Raw genomic sequence first — 19846 nt, forward strand, 5'->3', positions numbered from 1 at the left:
CAATCACTTATTTTTGAGCCCACATCATTTTGTCTGACAGTTCATAATCTGAGTTTGAAAAACACCATGTTAAAGTGGAGCATTTTGTCTGAGTCTTTCAAGCTTGGATTCAGGCCTGCATGTTCCAAATACCTGACAGCCTTCAGATCTCTTTTATGTTCAGGGCCATCTCTGTAATTACCCCAGAATCGCTGACAGAAGTTGCACAACTAATAGGTTGGAAATGTCTGAGCAATGTTTAGGGAAATGTTTCTGCTTATCAGAAGGCAATTGGGAAATTAAGTCGTGAGCACTAATTGAGTTACATTTAATTGAAATTATAGATGGAAGGACTGTATTTGGGGAATTTCAGTTGCCCAGATGTTCTGAGCTCCCAATTTCCCAGAAGCAAGAATATTTTGAGTTTGGTGTCTGTAAACCGTGTTCTGTTAGTCATGTTCAGAGTATTTGAGAAGCATGTTGGAGTCCCAGCTGTCTCAAGGGGTTTTGAGTTCGTGAGACTCCAACACAGTCCTGCCTGCAGGACTAACAGAAGTGACTAACCCCTTACAAATAAATTAAACTGCTTCCTCTCTTTTTGGCGGTCTCATGCAATGCTGATATATTGTCCTTGAAAGTTGTTATCCTGATCTCTTTGAAGAATTATGCTGTAAATCAAATGAGAACAGCTGGAGTCAGAATTAGAAATGGCACCCTTTCTGCTGTGCAAACCAAGATTTCCAGTAAAACAGCTGATGAGCCCTACCCTTGGTCAATAATTACTCCGTATTGTGAAATATCCTTCAGCACTCAGCATTCATTTTACATGCCAAGAGTGGTTTCCCAGGGCTGTAAGCCACCTTTCACAACCTGCATACATCCATTCAACCTCAAGATAGGTACCGGAGGGATGAGAGCCAGACAGGGGGGAGACCAGACCAACACACGGGCTCCCCCAGGGACCCACCACTCCTCTGTGCAGCAAAGCAGGGTTGAACGTGCAGCCGGCTCTCAGCACGACCTGTGGCATCAGCTTCAGTGGCACTGAATGGCTTGGTCCTCCCACAGCTAGGTTTTCTGGATTACCAAGCTGACAGCACCATCCAACTGACAGCCATGTACCCGCCCCAGAGCTGGAACCCTTCCCTCTGCACCCACTGCTCCTGTTAAGGGCCATCCGGAGGAACATGCCTTGTAGCTCACGTGCAACATTAGCAAGTACCTGTAGTTTCTCAGGGAGTTCATTCCCGTGGGTCAGCCACAAGCCACAAGCAAGCTTTGCCTCCCGTACCCCTGCGTTTCACCTGATGGTAAAAAATTATGCTGTGCCAGACATAGAAAAATATCAACCATGCCCTCTAGTCTGAAGCTTTAGATGTTTCCTGAGGACTTAAAACTAAAGAAAATTAGCTTGATAAATCTTCCTACAGAAAGCCTGGGCAGCAACTGGAAGGTAGTCTGATGTGTTAAGACGTGTACCACAGCTTTCTACAGCAGCAACAGGATTTCCTACAGTCTCATGACTTACTGCCCAGACATTTTGCACGGCTGTAGTCTAGATATTAAATGAAGGTCAGCTGAGGCTAGGACATCATTTCCATGGTGGGACAGAGTCTTCAAACTATGTGGAAGATGGAAGGGAATCTTCCTCACAGATACAGCTATATGCAAGCTTTTTCTGTCCATAGGGCATCTAGAAGCACTGCCAGATCTCAAAGTAAATGACTGATTTGATGCATGCTTCAAAGGAGGCCACACCTTAGCTTTGGATCCTCAAAGTCCTTCCTTTGCCTGCAGCATTGACACTGTCCAGCCTTCACTGAGATACAAGCTATTTTGATATTACTCAAGCATCAGGCACTTGGAGATAATTTTATGAAGTCCACGCCACCTTGTCAGTTCACCTGGTGGCTGCACACAGGTTTAAAATCAGACCACATCTGGTCACGTGAGACTCTGCAAAGGAAAGCAACGTCAGCAGAGAGGCAATATCACTCCTTCTGATGTTTTCCTTTTCAATGACAATTTGAGTATGTCACTCTGAAACCTTGCTCCTTACACATACGGGACATCAGTAGCACATAGTCAACAGCATCAAAAGCTGGAGGCAGGCCCCAGAGGATGAGAATGGTTACCCTCCGCTGACTGAAAGCAGGAGATGCTCAATGTCCTCTTGGTTGCCTTTCTATCTGGATTGGGCTTGGTTTGATGAGTTTATAATTGACCTACAACAGTTTGTTGTAGCATTCATTCAGCAATGCTAGGACAACTGCATGCATGTAGGAAAAGAGGAAAATTTTAATTTCAGGTGAGGCATTACTTACTTTAACCAGGAGCAACACCAGTTTATCATGTTTCTTGCATTACTCAAGAGGAGCATGAGTAGGTCTGCGGCTTGACCTGAGCATCCTCAGTGAGCTGAACACAGGGAATGCAGGCGTCCTGTTTGTTCACTTGCACAGGACAGCATGGTGGTCTTGACAAGCCGTCTTCAGTTCATGGGATCATTTATCCGTGCAAGGCTTTGTTGTTAGCAGTGGTAACCTGGGTTAGCGAAAGGTTCACACCTCCACATAGCTCCTGTAGGCATGGTTTGGCATTTTTATAGAAAGCTGATAAGAAAGTTCCTTGGGTCTGTTCTCCTAAGCAGCTTCCATAGGAGAAATTCTTTGTTTCAACTTGCATGCTTCACTGTCACTTTCGTAAATATCTGATCCTCGCTCCATCTGGCACTGGATTTAAAAAATATGGCATCTCACCGGTGCTCAGATTATAAGTCTAACAAACAATAAGCAGTGTGTTAATTACTGATTTTTTGTCTCCGAATAAAAAAGCTTGTTCCATGAAGGAGCCTAGAAAACATCCCATGGCAGGGGACACTCTTCCTGCCTTCTCTATACCCAGAGTGCCTTTTTTCACATTTCTTTTCTCTCCTCCTGGTCTCCACCCAGGGTATTTCAAGACCCAACCTCAGAATTCGGCAGCTGCTGCAGAGCTGCCTGTGGCAGAGCCCTTCCATGTAAGGGGTGGGAACATCCTTATCTGAGCCTGAGGCTGAGCGAGTGAGAAGAGGAAGAAACTTCTGCATAGCTGATCCCCAGGATAGAAAACATAGCTCTCTGGGAATTTGGGAGCCAACTACTGACCTGGATAGAGGTTTTGCCAGCACTGCTCTGCATGTCAGTGAAAAACATTGGCATTCCCAGATGACATACCTGGACCATTTCACCACCATGGCCCACAAAACACTTGCAAGTTCCTCCACAATCCTCTTAGTCTTTGGTGATCTCCTCATACAAGAAGCCTAGTAGTCTATTGTCTGATGCACTTTTGCAGAGCAAAGGGCTGTATTAATGAGAACAATTTAGATTAATGCCAGCAAGGTTATCCTTTGAGGTTTTTCTTTTATATTGAAGAAAGGAAACACTCTGGTTTCACATCAGCCTGCCAAAGGCAGCCTTTATGCAAAATTCAAGCCATAGAATTCAGGCCATCCTCAGAGTCTTATCTCAGAACCTGGCAGCAAGTGAGACAGGAGAACCTTTCTGGAGGTTAACATGTAGCTGTCCTTATGACTAAGATTACCAAGAATATTCACAGCTACTTCTGCAGTGCTTCTACGTACAGATCTTTACTAGGGATGAGAAAACAACAAATATGTCCATTTACCTTGGCAAAAAAAGTCACAAAGGGACTGCAATTCCATAAGAAAGAGCAGACATCCAACCTGTTACAGTATGCTAGTGCCCCACAACCTATGCTGTATTACCTCTGTAATACAAACTGGGCACAGTGAAGACTTTGGATGGGAAGGATTTGGGGTTGGAATTCTTTTCAAACAGAATATTCATTAGAAGGTATCCAAGCAGTCACGCTATTTCCCCATTTGTCATCAAATGCATAAGGAAAACTGCCTCATCTGCAACTCCTCTTTGCTTCCAAAATTCAGTCAGAGCAAGTTGTACACGTTACTTACCACAGCACAGCCTCTTTGCTTTTCTCTGAATGAACACCACCACGAACATGATTTTACCAGCATTATGGCACATTACTACAGAATTTGCACCTACTTGATTAAGAAGCAGTCAAAAATCTTACTCACTTTTTTAACCTAAATGGGTGGCATATAAATTAATGCAGCCCACAGGGCACTCTAAGTAAAATGATTCATGTTCCTTACAAGGCAAACATTAACAGATATTTTTTTAATCACTTTAGTAAACAATCTTTGGGAAGTTTTGCTGAGAGCCTAATCTGTATTTAATTTAGTCATTTGAAAATTACATGGACAAGCCTTGTGAAAAATCCCTTAAAAATGCAGCTGTGTTGTTTACGTTAATACTCAAACAGCAGCCAAGTGAAGTGTTTGCTCTATTCTGGCCTCATTCTGTAAATGACTGAATGCATAAATCCAAGGTTCTGGATTGAGCCCACTGTAAGCTTGAGCTCTTCATGAATTCCTTCTTTATTGTTTTTATAGATTTGCTGAAAAAAGTTTTGTTGCGAGTTTCCCTTAACAATCTCTCAAAGTTGTAAGATACGAGAGCTTTACTAGCATACAACAACATTAACGGGAAAATGCTGGACAAAGTCTAGGTATTACAGTAAAGAAATCCTCCCTTTGTTAAATGATGGGAGAAAGTTTAAAAAAGAAAAAACAATAGAGAAAGCCCAGCCCAGTGCAGCGGAGATTTGCAGTACGGCAACTGCTCCTTTAATTTAAACACTGAAATGAATGACTACATTTGATTTTGAGCTTTCAGAGGCAAGATGCCTGGAGAAGCATGGCAAAAAGAAAACACAATATATGGGATGAGTTAAAAATAAAAACAACAGGCTTTGCAAATAAGCCCACTTCAAAATAATGTAATAAAGGTGAAGGGGACAACTTCTGAATATATTTTTCTAATGAAAAAAGAAGACAAATCATTAATATATGCCTGACAATGACTGAAAATGCAGCCTGCTAAAATGGCTGAGTCTCATTGGGGCTGCATTTAAATTCTGCATAGTATTAAGAAATGCCTAAATAATGGACAGAGTTCAGGGGTGCATAATACATCTTGTTATAAAGAGCACCTGCCGAGACCATACTGGCCTATAGTTTAAACATTTTCTACAATTAAAATACCTAAATCTAGAGGCCACCTGTTTCCTGCCTTTGCCTTCCTTGAGTGCCAGAAGTTTTACTGTAAACACAGGTGAGCAAAATAAGATGCCGCCTGATGTTATGGGACTCAAATTTGCACAACAGCTGAAGTCCCGGCCAGCCGCTTTTGGACTCCCAGCCCCTCAATTAAAACTGATGAGAGAAGCAGTATCCTCTCTTCCTCTCCCAGTGGCAAGACGCTTACACGGGAATTCCCACACCGGGCTGGGACAGCAGCTATCCACCCAGCAGCTTGGATTTGACAGTAACCAGTACCAGATGTTTCAGCAAAGGCATAATAAAATGCAGAGAGAGTAATTGTGGAGAAAACTACTCAGGTTTTCCCAATTTTATGCTGGTCCCTGGGCAACACACGTATCCCGGGACATACTGCATCCCAAGAAGCTGGTCTGGCTATTCAGAAATTTGCCAAAAAGCTGTTCAGATGGCAACCCTGAATTCATTGCTGACTGGTAAAATAGAGAGGCTGTGGACTGTCCTTACTGTAGGACCCTTAAGAGAGGTTGGATTCACATTTTAATTTTAGTCTAACTGTGAAATGTAAAGAAGGTAAAACATTTCCAGAAATTTTAAAAAGGTTTTTTTCTCTTATAAGGACACATATTAAGGAAGTGCTGTCAGGTGAGCAGAAGCCTTGAAGGCTGGAAATAGAAACTGGACAATACATCTGCAGGCCCAATCTTTCCCTGATGACATTGGCACACCAATTAATACCAGCTGGAAATCAGGTCCTGCTCATCAAGAAGGTCAGTCACTGTTAGCCTAAGCTGTTAGCCTAAGATACCAACTGAACAGCTGGTCTGATAGCCCAGTAAGTTGCAACTCGGAAAGCTCTGCTTTTGAATATTCCCAATAGCACACCAGTCCCTGGAAAAGAATCCTCTGCGTCAGGGAACCCTTGCTGACAAACATCTACTATCTAAAACTCTGCCCCCTGCAAGAGATTTTGCACAATGCAAGGCTTAGGGTAAAATGGAAACCATATGACACTTGGGACTTATCTAGACAAATGGGCAGGGGCAATCCTGCGCTCCCATGCCCTGTGAGCTGGGCAGATGTGAGGCAGCTCTGATCCAGGAGCTGTGCAGCTGCACCCCTGCTGCGCCACTGCCGATACCATCAGTCACGCTAAGCAGCACCTGGCCAGTCCAGAGGGCTGCCTGCGCCTGCTCGAATAGGCACGTCCTTGGTTTTGCCAGCTGAGGTGCCTGGAGCACAGCTTTGGCTGTGCTGGGCAAGGGAGGCGCATCTGCAGCAGGGCAGAGTGCAAACCAGGCAAGGAGATTTTACTTTTTTTCCTCCTGTTTTCAAACTTCTTTGGAGGACCTGACAATGAATCAAAGTTACAGTTTTGCAGAAATGCACGGAACATTTATTCAATTCGACAGAAGTGTACAAATATTTCTGAAAGACAAAAAGGCACAAAACAGGTCCTCGTTTCTTACTGCCTAATGCAGAGATGATACCGTGAACCTGAAAGCAGGAAGCTAGCTAGCTCCTACATGGGAAAGCAGCAGAGTTTCAGAAGGATTCAGTTAACTAGAAGCCTACTGTTTTCCCCCTTTCTTTTCTTTTGACCAGCGAGATGGTTTCATCTGGTAAATTTTAATGCGCAAGGACACTTACTGAAATGAGGTACAGTTATAATACAATAACAAACTGACTTACAGCATCTCTGCACAGAAACTGGCAGTAGTACCAAAATTACGATAAGCTTTGGGACATGAACAAACACTTAGAATTATGCAATTATGTTGAGACCATAAAAAACATCCTCTTCTGAGCAGCTCCTGAGCCAGGGAATAAGGAAAATGACCCGATAGTTAAGGGTACATAACACATTTCATTGAAGACTACAGCCATCATTCTTACATTGCTGTCTTCTCGTGTTACATCACAACTGTTAGAAGGTTACTGATCCATACTCTGAAATCTCCAATAGCAGGCCCATCTCTCTTAGCTTGCTCTTTTAAAAAGAGGACTCAAGAGAAAATCAACACTTGCTTTCACAGCTCTTGGTGGCATCTTTACAATTCCAAAATGTTATGTCTCCCCTGCTACCCATTGCTTCTTGCAAAGCATTTGAAATCATGTCATAAATTAAAGATTATAAAACAAAGGCTTCAAAATAATTTAATTGTTATATTTATCACGGGGAAAATCCTGCATTGAATATTACATACTATCCTTAAAGCCATTTAGTCATACAGGGAGCAACTACGGACATTTAGAAAAGCAAACACAATTATATTTCAAAAGTGCTACTGAGATGAGAAAATGAGCCATCAGAGGTAAACAATCTTCTCCTCTACTCTGCCTCCACTTTCTGCATCCTGCAGGCTCCCAGGCTGGTGGTTCAGCAGTAGTGTGTCTACCCGTGGCAGCTGGATGGATCCCTGGTTTGGCATGCTTGTTTGGGGACCCTGGGTCTGTGATGCATTCAGATCTGTAACGCACAAGAGAAGGACATGTGACAATGCATCTTCTGCCATGCCTGTGCCATCGTAAAGAGTAAATCCTGACTTTTTCATTAGCACCATTTTCTAGTTTGCTGCATCTGTCTAGAAAGGAAAACACTGCTGTATTACAAATTATACTACAGCCCGGTGAGAGGTACCTTACCCAAATTTACTGAAATCTCTTCAAGTCTGTCCATCCACAGGGATGATCACTGTCACTATTTTTACAATAAAAGAAATTTATACCCATACTTCACTAACCAGACACACAATAATGGAAAGGCATAAATGCTGTCAGAGTTGGGCTGGAGGGAAACATACAGCACATAATTAGTAACTTTATTAGTAATAATACAACTGTAAAATTAATAGTTTCCATCATTACACAGAATTTTATTTGCAAGCCTTCCTTTTATGGATGAAAAAGAATCAACTGAGTAAACCCAGTTAAAAGTCTACTTGACTGGCACTTGCAGTCTGTAACAGATGTATAGCCAGTCAGCTTTTTCTGCCAAGTTTATCTGCGTTTATTTGCACAAACTACCTACTCTATTCTTGTCTCAATCCTTTAGGTGTGATGTGGAGATAATACCTGCACCCAAACACTAAGAAATTATTTCACAAGGATCTTCATTTGTTATGTTTCCAATTTTCTCCTGCAAATGCAGAGAATCAGGTACTTGTTTTCCAGCACTGAGCTCTGAAGGCTTTTGTGATGATCTGTGCACTACTTTTAAAAAAACAAAACAAAACAAAACAAAACCACCCCAACTGTGGTTGGGTTTTGCCCTAGTCAGCTTTCTGTACCACTTCAGGCCCTCAGGAACTACACCTTAGCAGCTGGCTTTTCTACATCTTTATTTCTGCAAAGCAATTTTTACCATAAAAACAAGCTGCACAACAAGGGAGCGTGCATCCTCATACCTAGGGATGAGAAAAGTCTGCAATAGACAGGCTGCAATACATTTCACTGTAATTTTAGCCCAACAGACCTCTGCTATTACATCAGGAGGGTTAACTTTTCATTCTTCCCCCCACAAAAAGCACTCTGCAGGAAGAAGGGGAGCTTGGCACCCCTCCCACAGCATGGGTAATGCCAGAAGCAAGCAAACCCAGCAGTGGGGTCCTTTGAGCCTTGGTCATTCATGCAGAGAGCTAAAAAGACATTTCATGCCTGCTCTGGTCCCTACCCCTTCTCACATGTATGTGCAATGAAAATCTGTTATAAAGGAGATACTCGGATTTTTGCACACTGTGTCGCTCTAACTGGTGGCAATTTAAAATGACACCTGCCCACATTTGGCATTCCCCCGACACATATGGCTTTCACCAGTCTTGTTCACTGAGACATTCACATGAGTTTAAGGCAAAACAAGCTTGCTGGCACCCTGCAAAGCCTAGGCTCCCTGGCTGCTCCCCGCCACAGGGCGTGTGGAGCGGCAGGAGATGATTATGCCATGGGCATGTGGGAACACATCATATCGCTGCCTCTGCCTTCAGCATGTTCTCCTCTTTGATATTCGCACAGCTGGGGGGAGCAAGCAAGCTTTGGGGCTTCGGCTTCCAGCATAAGCCACATGTATGTTATACCTGCTGCTGAGACTGCAGGTTCGGTGGCAGGGGCAAGGTATTTATACACGAGCGGTGCTTGGCCATAGTGGGATGACACAGGATGTTAAGATAATTAATCCCAAATTCCCTTTATTTTACTGTTTTACACTGGATTTAAAGGATCAAGTTTCGGTCTTGGTGAAAATCCAGCGTAAGTCTTGATTGCAGGCGAGTTATTTCCAATACGTAACACAGCAGAATTTGACTCCCTAACTTACTTGGACAGCCCTGTTTTGTTAAAGGTGACTTTTGCATTTATTTCTGTTTGATGGCCGTATTAGAAAAAGATTATAATTTGCAGCAACAGAAGAAACCAGAACTATCCTACGTCTGCTTTTCTTTATGGAAACTGGATACTTCAGTTTTATTTATTTATTAAAAAGAGCCCTACCAGTGAAAGGTCCTCAACCTCTAAACACTTGTATTTTGGGGTAATTTTACCCACATTAATATTCCTTTTAAGTCCTGTGAGTCTATTCACTTTAACAAAGTTACGTGCATAAGAATACCAGGCAGTAAGCACTTATTTGAAAGATCAGTTTCCAAAGTTTATGAAGTACGTAATTGGAGAAGCCTAATTACAAATTTGGAAAAAACCAGAAAAGAAAGAGAAACACCTTACATGCAGTTATTTTCCACCATCAAAACTAAACAGTAATTGCTTCACCAATTAAAACAGTAGCTGTTTCCAAACCATTTCTCATTAACTGTTAAACTCTAAGCAGCTGAGCTGAGTAGTGGAAACCGTCAGCTTTCTGGAAAAACTGATTCTGTCACTATCAAAATAAATGACTTATCGCTAGTGTAGCTGCTTATTTATTTATTTATTTATTTTTAAATTCTGTTGCATCCAGAGAACCTGGACAGCAGGAGAGAACCCAGGAGATGAGAGCCCAGCTGCCACCGGGGTGACGAGCGGCTTCTTGGGCTGGAAAGGTTGTGCTTAATCCAACTGAAGAGGGAAGGGGCTCATTTTGGCTGTGCTTCAGGTGGCACTCAACGCAGGCTCTGCCTAATAAAAGCACAATGTGTCCCCAGCCGACATACTCAGCCTGCCGGTGGGGAGGGTGCCTGCTGCCTCCCTGCCCGGTGCCATGCTGGAAGCAGCAGAGCCAGGAGACCAGCTGGTATCGCAGGCAGCAGCGCGATGCGCCCTGAGAGCAGCTGCTCAGGGAGGGTGGAAGAACTGCCAGAATTGGTAATAACAGCCTCTGGTGAAGGGAGAGTGGGGAAAGCGGACCGATCCGCCAGCCAGCACCAGTTCTTGTTATGCAGAGCAGCGACAGCTGCCAAGAAGCCTCCCCCGAGCTCCTCGGTGCAGCACAGGGAACTGGGCTGCCCTTGGCCCCGCGCAGGAGAATGATGGGAGAAATCCTCCTCTTTAAATGCCCTCCCAAAACAGGGAAGAACCCTCCAGAGTCAGCCTTGAAAGCATCAACTGCTGCCTACTAAAGAACTCTTGAGAGCTGAGGATGCTCAAAAAAAAAAAAAAAAAAAAAAGGGAAAACAAACCAATTATCTGTGTAGACAGCAAGGCAGAGGAGGGCTGGTGAAGGGAGCTGCTACCAGAAGGTGACAGCTGGGAAGCTCTCCTGTGCTCCCCAGGCAGCCAGAGCACCCACGGGAACCTCCCCAGCCCCTCTCCAGTCCCACTCTCTGCTGCGCTACGGCTGACAGTCAGAACTCGGTATGGATCAAGAGCCAGGTAAATAAGGACCGTCAGCCTTTTGTGAGCCTCCTTCATTGTGATTGTAACTCACCTACCAACATCAGCCACAAAATGAGTTTTGTATTGTTCCCTTTCTTTAAATTCAGCATTTACTTATCCTTTCTTCTGCTCCCTTCCAACCTGTCAAGTGATGCTTAGGCAGGCAGTGTTCAGCTCAACAGCGCGCCCACCAGACCAGCACCCACATCACCAGCACCCAGAAAAAGTGCTCTCACTACCCCTGCCTGCACCCCTCCTGCCTGGGCCGGGCTCTGCCCACTGCCTCAATCCTGCACCCCTTGCACAGAAAGGACAAGTGAAGGCAACTGTATCTGGCCACAGCCTTCCTCTTGCTCATTTACACCTAAGGAACACAATTTTTCCTTCATAAGTGCAGAAAATATTCCCAGCTTTCCAAAGCTTTAACGAACCCAAGCTGTAGCTCAGGTGCTTCCACAGTGAGACTCCCAGGTCCCCGCTCCCTCCCACTTCTGCAGCAGCAATGGGCTGTCAGCATCTCACCGCATCCCAGCCCCTGGAGTTCATGTGCAAACTGAAACACACTTTAACTGCTTCTCAGTTATGCAAAATTTATTTCTCCTACAACACTCCAGGTAACTCTTTCCTGAAAAGCCAGAGCCAGATCCTCAGCTGTGCCATGTATACCCTAGACAAAACTGAACAGCAGATCAGAAAAATCCACTCTTTCAACGTTGGGCTGGTCAAACTCCCCAGCAAAGAGGGATGTGCTTGAGGCTGGAGGCCAGGTATTAGGTGATCTTTGACACCACTTCAACATTTTGGGGCCGTGTAGCCTGTTCAGCCCATCAGTGCCACACCGCAGCACAAAATACCACTCAAGTCCATCTTTTTCTCCTTTCTATCTCAGCTGAGACCATTTCATTAAATAAAGAAAACTCAGGCATTCCTTGTTGTCTCCCCTATCGATTTTCGCAAAAGGACTTAGAGGCTGTTTCTACCAAATTCTGGAAAAGAATCACAAATTGTCTCATGCACACAGACACATACTGCCAAATCCAACATTAAAAACAAATCCAATTTTTTCCCCCCATTTTCCATGAGTTTAGCTCCAGTACCATGAGGATAGGTCTCAGGAAACTGCAGAGAGACACTCTACTCCCACAAAATAAAAATACTTTTCTAGGCAACCTAAATGTAACAATAACGGCAGACTGCAGGCCTGCAGCACATGGGGCCAGCTTTCACGGGAGTTTCTACGGGGACCTCAGTTCTCCAAACGGAGTCTGGGTCCAAACTCAGAGAAACGACAGCTCCTGGCTAAAAACGTACTGATTTTGTACGGGAAACGGAAAAAAAGTGGCATTCTGCATCCTAACTACCATACCCTACTCTTCCTGTAGCACTAAGAGACAGGATTAGTGGTATTGCATAAACTGCTCCGAAGGTGAAGGACAAAGCAGTGGCATTTGCAGGAATCTGAGATCAATACATACCAAAACAAACACAGCCCATGCTCCTGCGGGCGGGGAGGGGGGTGGGGTGGGGTACAAAAGCCAAGTAAACAACTCATTAGTTACACTGATTCTCACCTTCTGTCTGTTGTCATAGGATGTAAGCACTTCCACATCAAATAAATGCCACGGATTTTCTCCTTCACCCCTCCTCTCTCTCCCCTGAGGATCAGAACTCTTCAGGTAAGCCTGACGTGCCCACAGTGATGATTATGGGAAGGATAGGAAGACATTATCAAGGCATAAGGAAACACTCCAGGCAAAAAAACCCTCTCAAGTCTCTGTGTTTTTAATAGAAAGCCCTCAGTTTTTCTCCTCCAGCTCTAACCCTAATTTCACAGCATCACAGAATAATGCAAGTTGGAAGGGATCTTAGGAGGCCTCCGGTTCAAACTCCTGCTCAAAGCTGGGTCAGCTCTGAGGTCAGGCTGGGTTGGATACTCGGGGTTTTTTCCTTCCCAGATGTTTCCACCAAAAAAACCCAAACCAAACCAAAACAAAAAAAAAAAACCAAAACAAACCAAGGGAAGGGAGGTTTGGGGTGAACTCACCACAAGGATTTTGCAGAAACTACATATATACACTGAATTAATTTGCTGTGTCGCATGTTGGCCCTCTTTACAAAATAAAATTTCATTAAATGAAGAGAGTGTTATGCCACTTTTAGGAACAAATATGTTAAAGATTCTCAAAACCATTACTCCTCTGCAAATTATATATAGAGAGTTAGGTTTTGGTTTTATCATTTGTTTATAATATCTGGCACCACTTTTTATACGAAGTTCATCTGGACTGACAGCTGACACATCAACTTCAGGCCAAAGCTATTTGAAATGGCAGAGCTGCTGTATTTAATCCCCCCACTGGCACTCATGCATAATGCAAAGCACAGGCAGACACCTAAAAACCAGTGCTATGTCTACCGGGTCTGGGATATTCAAAGGAATTCAAGGGTAACACGCTCTCATTTGCCATTACAGTTCAATAGCAAATGGCAGCCTAACTCCTATGAGCTCCACTGAAAGTCCCCACTAGCAAATCCCAGGGCACCTCTTCGTCTGTAATGACGCTCCCAGTGGTTTCCATGCAGATTCATTAGCAACAGCCAATTCCCCAGGGAACTCCAGGCACCTCAACCTCTCTCCCTTTCCTCCTGGTGAAAGGCACTAGGATCGGTTTTGATTGCTTTTTTTAGTGCATACTAAGACTTCCCCAATTTGCGATGGATTTTCCATACCGCAGGCTCAGTTGTTTATGGAGCTGATGGTTTGTGGCAGAAAGGGAACACCACTCAGCAGCACTGGACCTGCCAGGGCAGGGCAGCGCAGCCCTTCGCCATGGAACAGCCAGGACACTGCTGCTGCCACGTGGGTTCAGACCACTTGGTATAGAAAAGGCGTCTATAAACTTTGAGGATCTGAGGACAATTCTCAGCAGTTTCACTGGGAGTCAAGATCTCAAATACCATCGAGAAACCGGGCCTTTGCACCTCAGTAAATCTGATTTCACAGCGGGAACTGAATTTTGTACCGGGTCTCAAACACTAGGAAAAATATTTTGACCCTGAAGCTACCAAGGAAAGAGGAGCCTAATCCATTTCCCAGCTGACAGAATAAGGCAGGAAATCAATCTGAGAATTTTAATGCTGCTATTTACTTTTAACCAGCCCAACCCCGTGAAAAAGCAGCAGCTGCATTTCTTAGGCAAACAAGCCCCTTCATGAATAAGAGGTCTTTTCACAAAAAGCAGATGAGCAATTGGATCGTAATAGATCCTACATTAATTAGCCTCATCAGCTTTTGGTGCACTTTTTTTGTTACAAGACAGAGAACAGAAAGAATTCAAAGTCTATGATGAATAAGCTCTGCAACATAACTCTTCTTCACGTCTGTACTTTGGATTTTTGATCATGGTAAAATTACTAGAAATGCCATTATTCTGCATGTTTCTGTTCTTTGTTTAGTTGTTGGCTTAGGTAAAACAATGCAATTCAGTTTTCAGGTTTTGCCTCGTAATTCTTTAGAGAAGTTTGGTCTAGAGAATTTGGACCAAATTCTTGGCTAAGACAGTATTTACATTTATTCCACTGAAACTGCTTTATCAAAAAGCTCCATAATGGTTGCAACTCATTTATTTGATACTTGTCTTAAAGCTCTAGGTTTTGGAGTCACGTGATGATGCAGACGTCTTTTCTTTTATTAAAGCCCAGTAAACACACTATTTCTAACACTGGTGTTATCAAAGAAACGATTTTAAAAACATCTCAAGCTCAGACACTGCCAGTGATACCTACCACTTTAACATCAAGTTCATAGCATGCCCCTAGGTTGAAGTAATTTAAAATTTTAACCTACTTACATGGCTATGTTATCAGTTGTATTGGCTTTAAAGCACACGGCTTCTAAACTATTTTTGGCATGCTGTTTTTTAAGGCACATCAATAAGAGAGACTTAAAAATAAGCCTGACTTGAAATCATAACTTGTCTGTGCATTAAATACCCACAGTCTCACCTTGGCAGGGCATACTGCCTGCCAGCTGTCTGCTTCTGCTTAATATTAATTTATTTAGGTACGAATTCCCTATTAAATTGTCTTTGTGCTAAGCTCTGAAGCTTTAGATGGTCAATTACAGACACACACATGGTCCAACAGGTATTCTGCTAACAACGAACACATGTTTTTATTGACCTACTTCTTTTCCAGCTCATTAAACACAGCTGCACTCAAATGATCAAGAGAAAATAACCATAAAACCCCTACAAAAGATCACAAGGAATGTGACCAGCTGCCAGCGCGGGGCCACTGCTCCACCCAGCACAGCAGCGCGCCCGCACAGGGCACCTCTCCAGGGGCAGGGGCGACTCCTCTGTCCGCTGACAACAGCAGCGGGGAAGCATGGGGAAAATCCCGCAGCCTCTTCATTCGGGTGTCTAATGCAGGTGTATCTGAAGTGGGCACTAACTGTTTCCCCTCGCCCCATAAGCTGCCCAAGACAGATTTGGCCAGCAGGCTGAAGTCAAAACAAACTTCGGTCAGTGGGTAATGCTGCTGCTTGAATGTTTGCTGGAGAAACGGAAATCCCATAAAGTTAGACCCAAACAGCGCTTCCAAAGACTCGGCAGATGATGAAACTAGCCCCCCTTTCTGCCGCCCACCAGCACATCCCCACGCCTCCCTTGCCCACTGTCCCAATTTGCACCCGCAGGTAAAACACTGCAGTGAAGCTTCCTCTGCTTCCCTCCCGAGGAGAAATGGTTAGCATTAACCCTGAAAAAACAGTCTCTGGCACATGAATTCACTCCCTTTGAAACAAAAGGGGACATTTACACATCAAAACTATTCTTCTGAGCTCTCTGTTACCACAGACAGACATTATTGTGCTGATTAACTTTGCTTCATATTTTATGGATGGTTTTGGGGTGGTTTTTTTTAAACTACAATTTTGCTTTGAAATAAACTTTAAATCAAAGACCTTGGCAAACAATTGGTTTTGTCCCCAGCTTTTGACTGTTCTTTCAGCTGCAACACAAAGGACTGTGCTCTAGACTTTGGCAAATATTTTCTTGAGTAGCAGAAGGGCACAACTCTGTTACAAAAGCCAAAAGGGGGAGGTCATTTATAAAACACTCTCAAGTCTCCTCCTTAAGCACCTTGGTTTTATATGGTAGTTTCCCAACAACAGACCAGATCCATCACTTCCTGCTCATAAAAGCTGACGAGATCAAAACTCAAAGTAAGTGGCAGAGGAATACTAAGCCAATATATAGAATTGCTGCAGAAGCAAAATTAAGGCAAAGCACCTGTTTCAAATCAATTACATGCTAATCTTACCCTTCAATAGAAGCTGATGCTTATTGATTAATACAGGAAAAAAGATGGGCATTACTGTAAGAGTGAGCATCTGAGAGAAGCCTCTTATCTGATAGTCACAGAGACACCTGTTCTCCCCTAAGCTCAAAACACAGGGAAATAGTCGCTAATTTTTGACTGCAGTTTGAGTATTAACACAGCCATTTTTATCCATTTTAGTCAGGTTGGCAGAAGTATACGCACTGATGTTTGCTTCTTGCAGCCATTAAAAAAAAACAGCAAAAATTGAAAAGTTGCACATTCCCCAAGTTTTGCATCGTAAGCATAGGAAGTTTCAGGGTGTGATCAAATACTTTGAAATGGGTGCCCTTTTTAATTGTTTGCTAAATGCTCTGTGAACATATAACTGCTGTGAAAACAGTTTGCATAAAAGCTAAAGGGAAAACTGTACATCAAAGCCAGAAAAAAGCTCAATTATCAAATAAGCATGTGCCTTCATCCCTTCAACCAAGTGCTTTCCTTGAGTGCACGGAACGTACTTGGATCCACTTTCCTTTCTTCTGCTCCTCCTTCTCTCCGCTATGGGCAACACTGGTCTTACCCTTAAGCCCAAATTCATCACCACTTCCTTCTATCTTGCCTTTACTACAAATTTTCTTCTTCTCTAGTCCCACAGCTGTGCCTCTGTAGACCCCAGCTCTGCTTTGGTCCAACTCCCTCCGGTGCCTTCCCACCCCCCTCGCTTCATGCACTGCAGCTCTGCACCGGTCCCATCCCACCACTCCAGAGAGTGGGCCAGTTCCCCACAGCAGAAAAAAAGTGATGCTATGTTTTAAAACACCCTCCCGCATTCATTTTCACCTTCAGTTCAAAACTGCCCATGTTTAACGCAGAAGCCTTTCTTAGGACCTTCATCCCCTTCCCATTGACACTGTGCTGTAAAGGCAAGTTCCTCTGCATTGGAGACAGCTTCTCTGCAGTTCTTGCTGTCAGCAACAACTATCCTGTAATTCTCAACCTCAATTAAAAAAAGAAAAAAAACCAAAAATCTCTTTTCATCCTTGCCAAATATACTAGCTTCCCTATCTGTCATGTATTCTTCAACGCAGAAAATATTCAATGACTTTTAAAGGCACACAGGTTGGATGTTTCTACGGCAGACGCTAAACAGATACAGCCAAATCACATTTATTTTTGATCATTTATGTTCCAGCTCTAGATCAAACTTTCAACAGACACTCAAGGAGTCTTGGCAGGTGACTGTTGGAAGTCTTCCTATTTGATTAAACTAAAACCAACTTCCATACCAGCACCAAGGCTCCTCCTCTTTACTGCCCCACCAAAAATTGACACCCAAAGGGAAGTTTTCTATAGCATCTGGGGAGGAAGAGCAAGATGCTCCATGAAATCTCCTCTAGCAGTTTGGCTATGGCCAATATAATTTATGTGGAAGGCAATCAGGTGCTCCTGTGATGAATGCCAGTAAAAGACAGACAGACAATCTTCCCCAGTTTCTCAATAAATATTTAACAGCAGAGGCTGCTGAGGAGGTTTCGTATTACTAAGACTTCATTACTTTTACACAACATGCTACAGGCCATTTCCTGGAACATGTAAAGTATTATACAAAATAATTAAAATAAGATCGTACTTTTCAAAATAAGCCAGACAGATACACTTGGTGATTCAGCTACATGATTTTACAGGGTGTGTTTGCATACTCGGTATCTTGCAAAATTTGATCATCCATAAACAGCTTCCAGCCATTAGGACACATTATTTATTCATACTTGTGCATCTATTTCAGGCTCTAACTCCATTACAAAACGTATACAAAACATTTTTAATGTACTAAAGCAGGGCATGCAACCAGGTCTCCACCCACAGATCACATTACCTGAGGAAAACACGGACCTCCCAAGGTATCTTCCTGACATCAAACAACAATTCGCAAGACTCTTGTTTTGTGACTGCTTTTCCTGAGCAATCACCTCTTTTCCTGCAGACTTGCTGCCAAAGTCATAGCTCTGCACAACCCTGAGCTGGAGCTGCTTCACTACAAACCAGTTGTCTGGCAAAAGACCCCCTGCCCAGGGTCTTCTGCTTCGAAACGTGCTCCTTTCCCTCCTTCTACTTCCCTGAAACCCATATATATTGGAACAACCTGCGTGTAAGAGATATGGTCCAAACCATTCCAGTTTCATTGATGCCAGTAATTCCACTGACTTAAAAAACCACTGCACTGAAGTTGCTGGAACCATAAATATGAGGAAAATGAGAAAGATTTGGCCATGATCCTGTTATTGTTTAAGAAGTCTGCAGGCAATGAAACCCCAAGTATGGTGTGCAGATTTACACCAACACCAGTGGTACCTCAAAAGACAGGGATTGACAATCTCTTCACTCCATTCATCACCTTAAAGATGTGCACTATTTAAACTTCCCTCCTAATGAATGAGCTCTAAATGAGAAGATACTAGAAAGAATAAAGTCAGACATGCATTACACAGGAAATTCTGTACTTATATTAGTGTGCAAAATAAAACCAGAACATCATTAACTGCCTTAATTAAAAGGTTATGTAATACTGATGCATCTACTATGGTTATGTTCAGGAATGAGAAAAAGTATTTTGAGATTAGAAAATTAGTAACAGAACTACAAAACCCTAGTGCTGCAGAGCTGAAAAGCAAGTGTTACTTGAAATATACTAATTGCAGATGACATATAATGACATATTTTTCACTTTGGTATCACACTGCCATGTGATTTAATCCCTTTTGCCATCTGCTTTAAACAAATGGCAGTGTTATTCCCAAGAGGAAAAAAATACTTCCCCTGTGATTCACTTCCACCAAGTATCCCACAGACACTGATGTCTTATGGCAGAGCACACAACTCGGTGTTCTGTGGTATGGAGAGGAGGCAAATTTGCTGTTATCTGTTGCAGAGTTAAAAGTAAGATCTTACTTGTTCTAATAAAATCAATGCGATTTTGAACTTGGAAGATGTGGGTGCTGATGTTATTCAACTTCATATTCTTATATCTTTCCATTTCATTTTATTCTCATTATAACTTATGTTGAGCACTGAATGGGCTCTGTGCTCACCTACGCAGCCATCCATGCTAAGAGTAGAAGAGGTATATTGAACACAGAAAGGGCAATTTGGAATTAATTGCATGTTCTCAATTTGGCATCTACTCAATTAAAAAAGATAAAAAGTTTAAAGTAGCTCAAAATACCACATCTACTCAGGAGGCTCCCTGAAAAACCAGGAGCTCCACGGTCATGTCATCCTTCACTTTTAAAAGATTTCCCTCCTTCCCTCTTAAGTGAAAGAACAACAGAACGAATTTGCTCACTCTGCAGGGCAAACAGTGAAAAAATTGCACTATTAAAAATACTGTGAAACACACCAGAAAAACTCAAAATAGACAGAAAAGCATCTTTGCGTGCCATTCCACAGGTGGTAAAGGGCTGGCCTGCCGTTGGCTACAAAGTATTCTGTTTAAATAGGAGACGTGTAAAGTGTGTGCTGTACGGGGCAAAAATACGTTCCAGCTCAGAAGACGAGCGGGTCAGATGTGCTCAGGAGGAGTTCATACAGCAGCAA

At 43.2% G+C, this 19846-nt stretch overlaps 1 protein-coding gene across 1 annotated transcript in view; it reads right to left on the bottom strand.

The window, feature by feature from the left end:
* Window positions 1–6530: 6530 nt before the first annotated feature.
* Window positions 6531–19846, bottom strand: part of ARHGEF28 (Rho guanine nucleotide exchange factor 28) — a 114865-nt gene continuing 101549 nt past the window's right edge. The window contains exon 36 of the mRNA XM_019472243.1: window positions 6531–7595. Within this exon, the coding sequence (XP_019327788.1) occupies window positions 7435–7595 (161 nt within the window). The 3' untranslated portion in view covers window positions 6531–7434. The remainder of the gene's footprint in view (window positions 7596–19846) is intronic.

The sequence above is a fragment of the Aptenodytes forsteri genome, unplaced genomic scaffold (assembly GCF_000699145.1).
Source record: "Aptenodytes forsteri isolate BGI_AS27 unplaced genomic scaffold, ASM69914v1 Scaffold99, whole genome shotgun sequence".
NCBI classification, from domain to species: Eukaryota; Metazoa; Chordata; class Aves; order Sphenisciformes; family Spheniscidae; genus Aptenodytes; species Aptenodytes forsteri.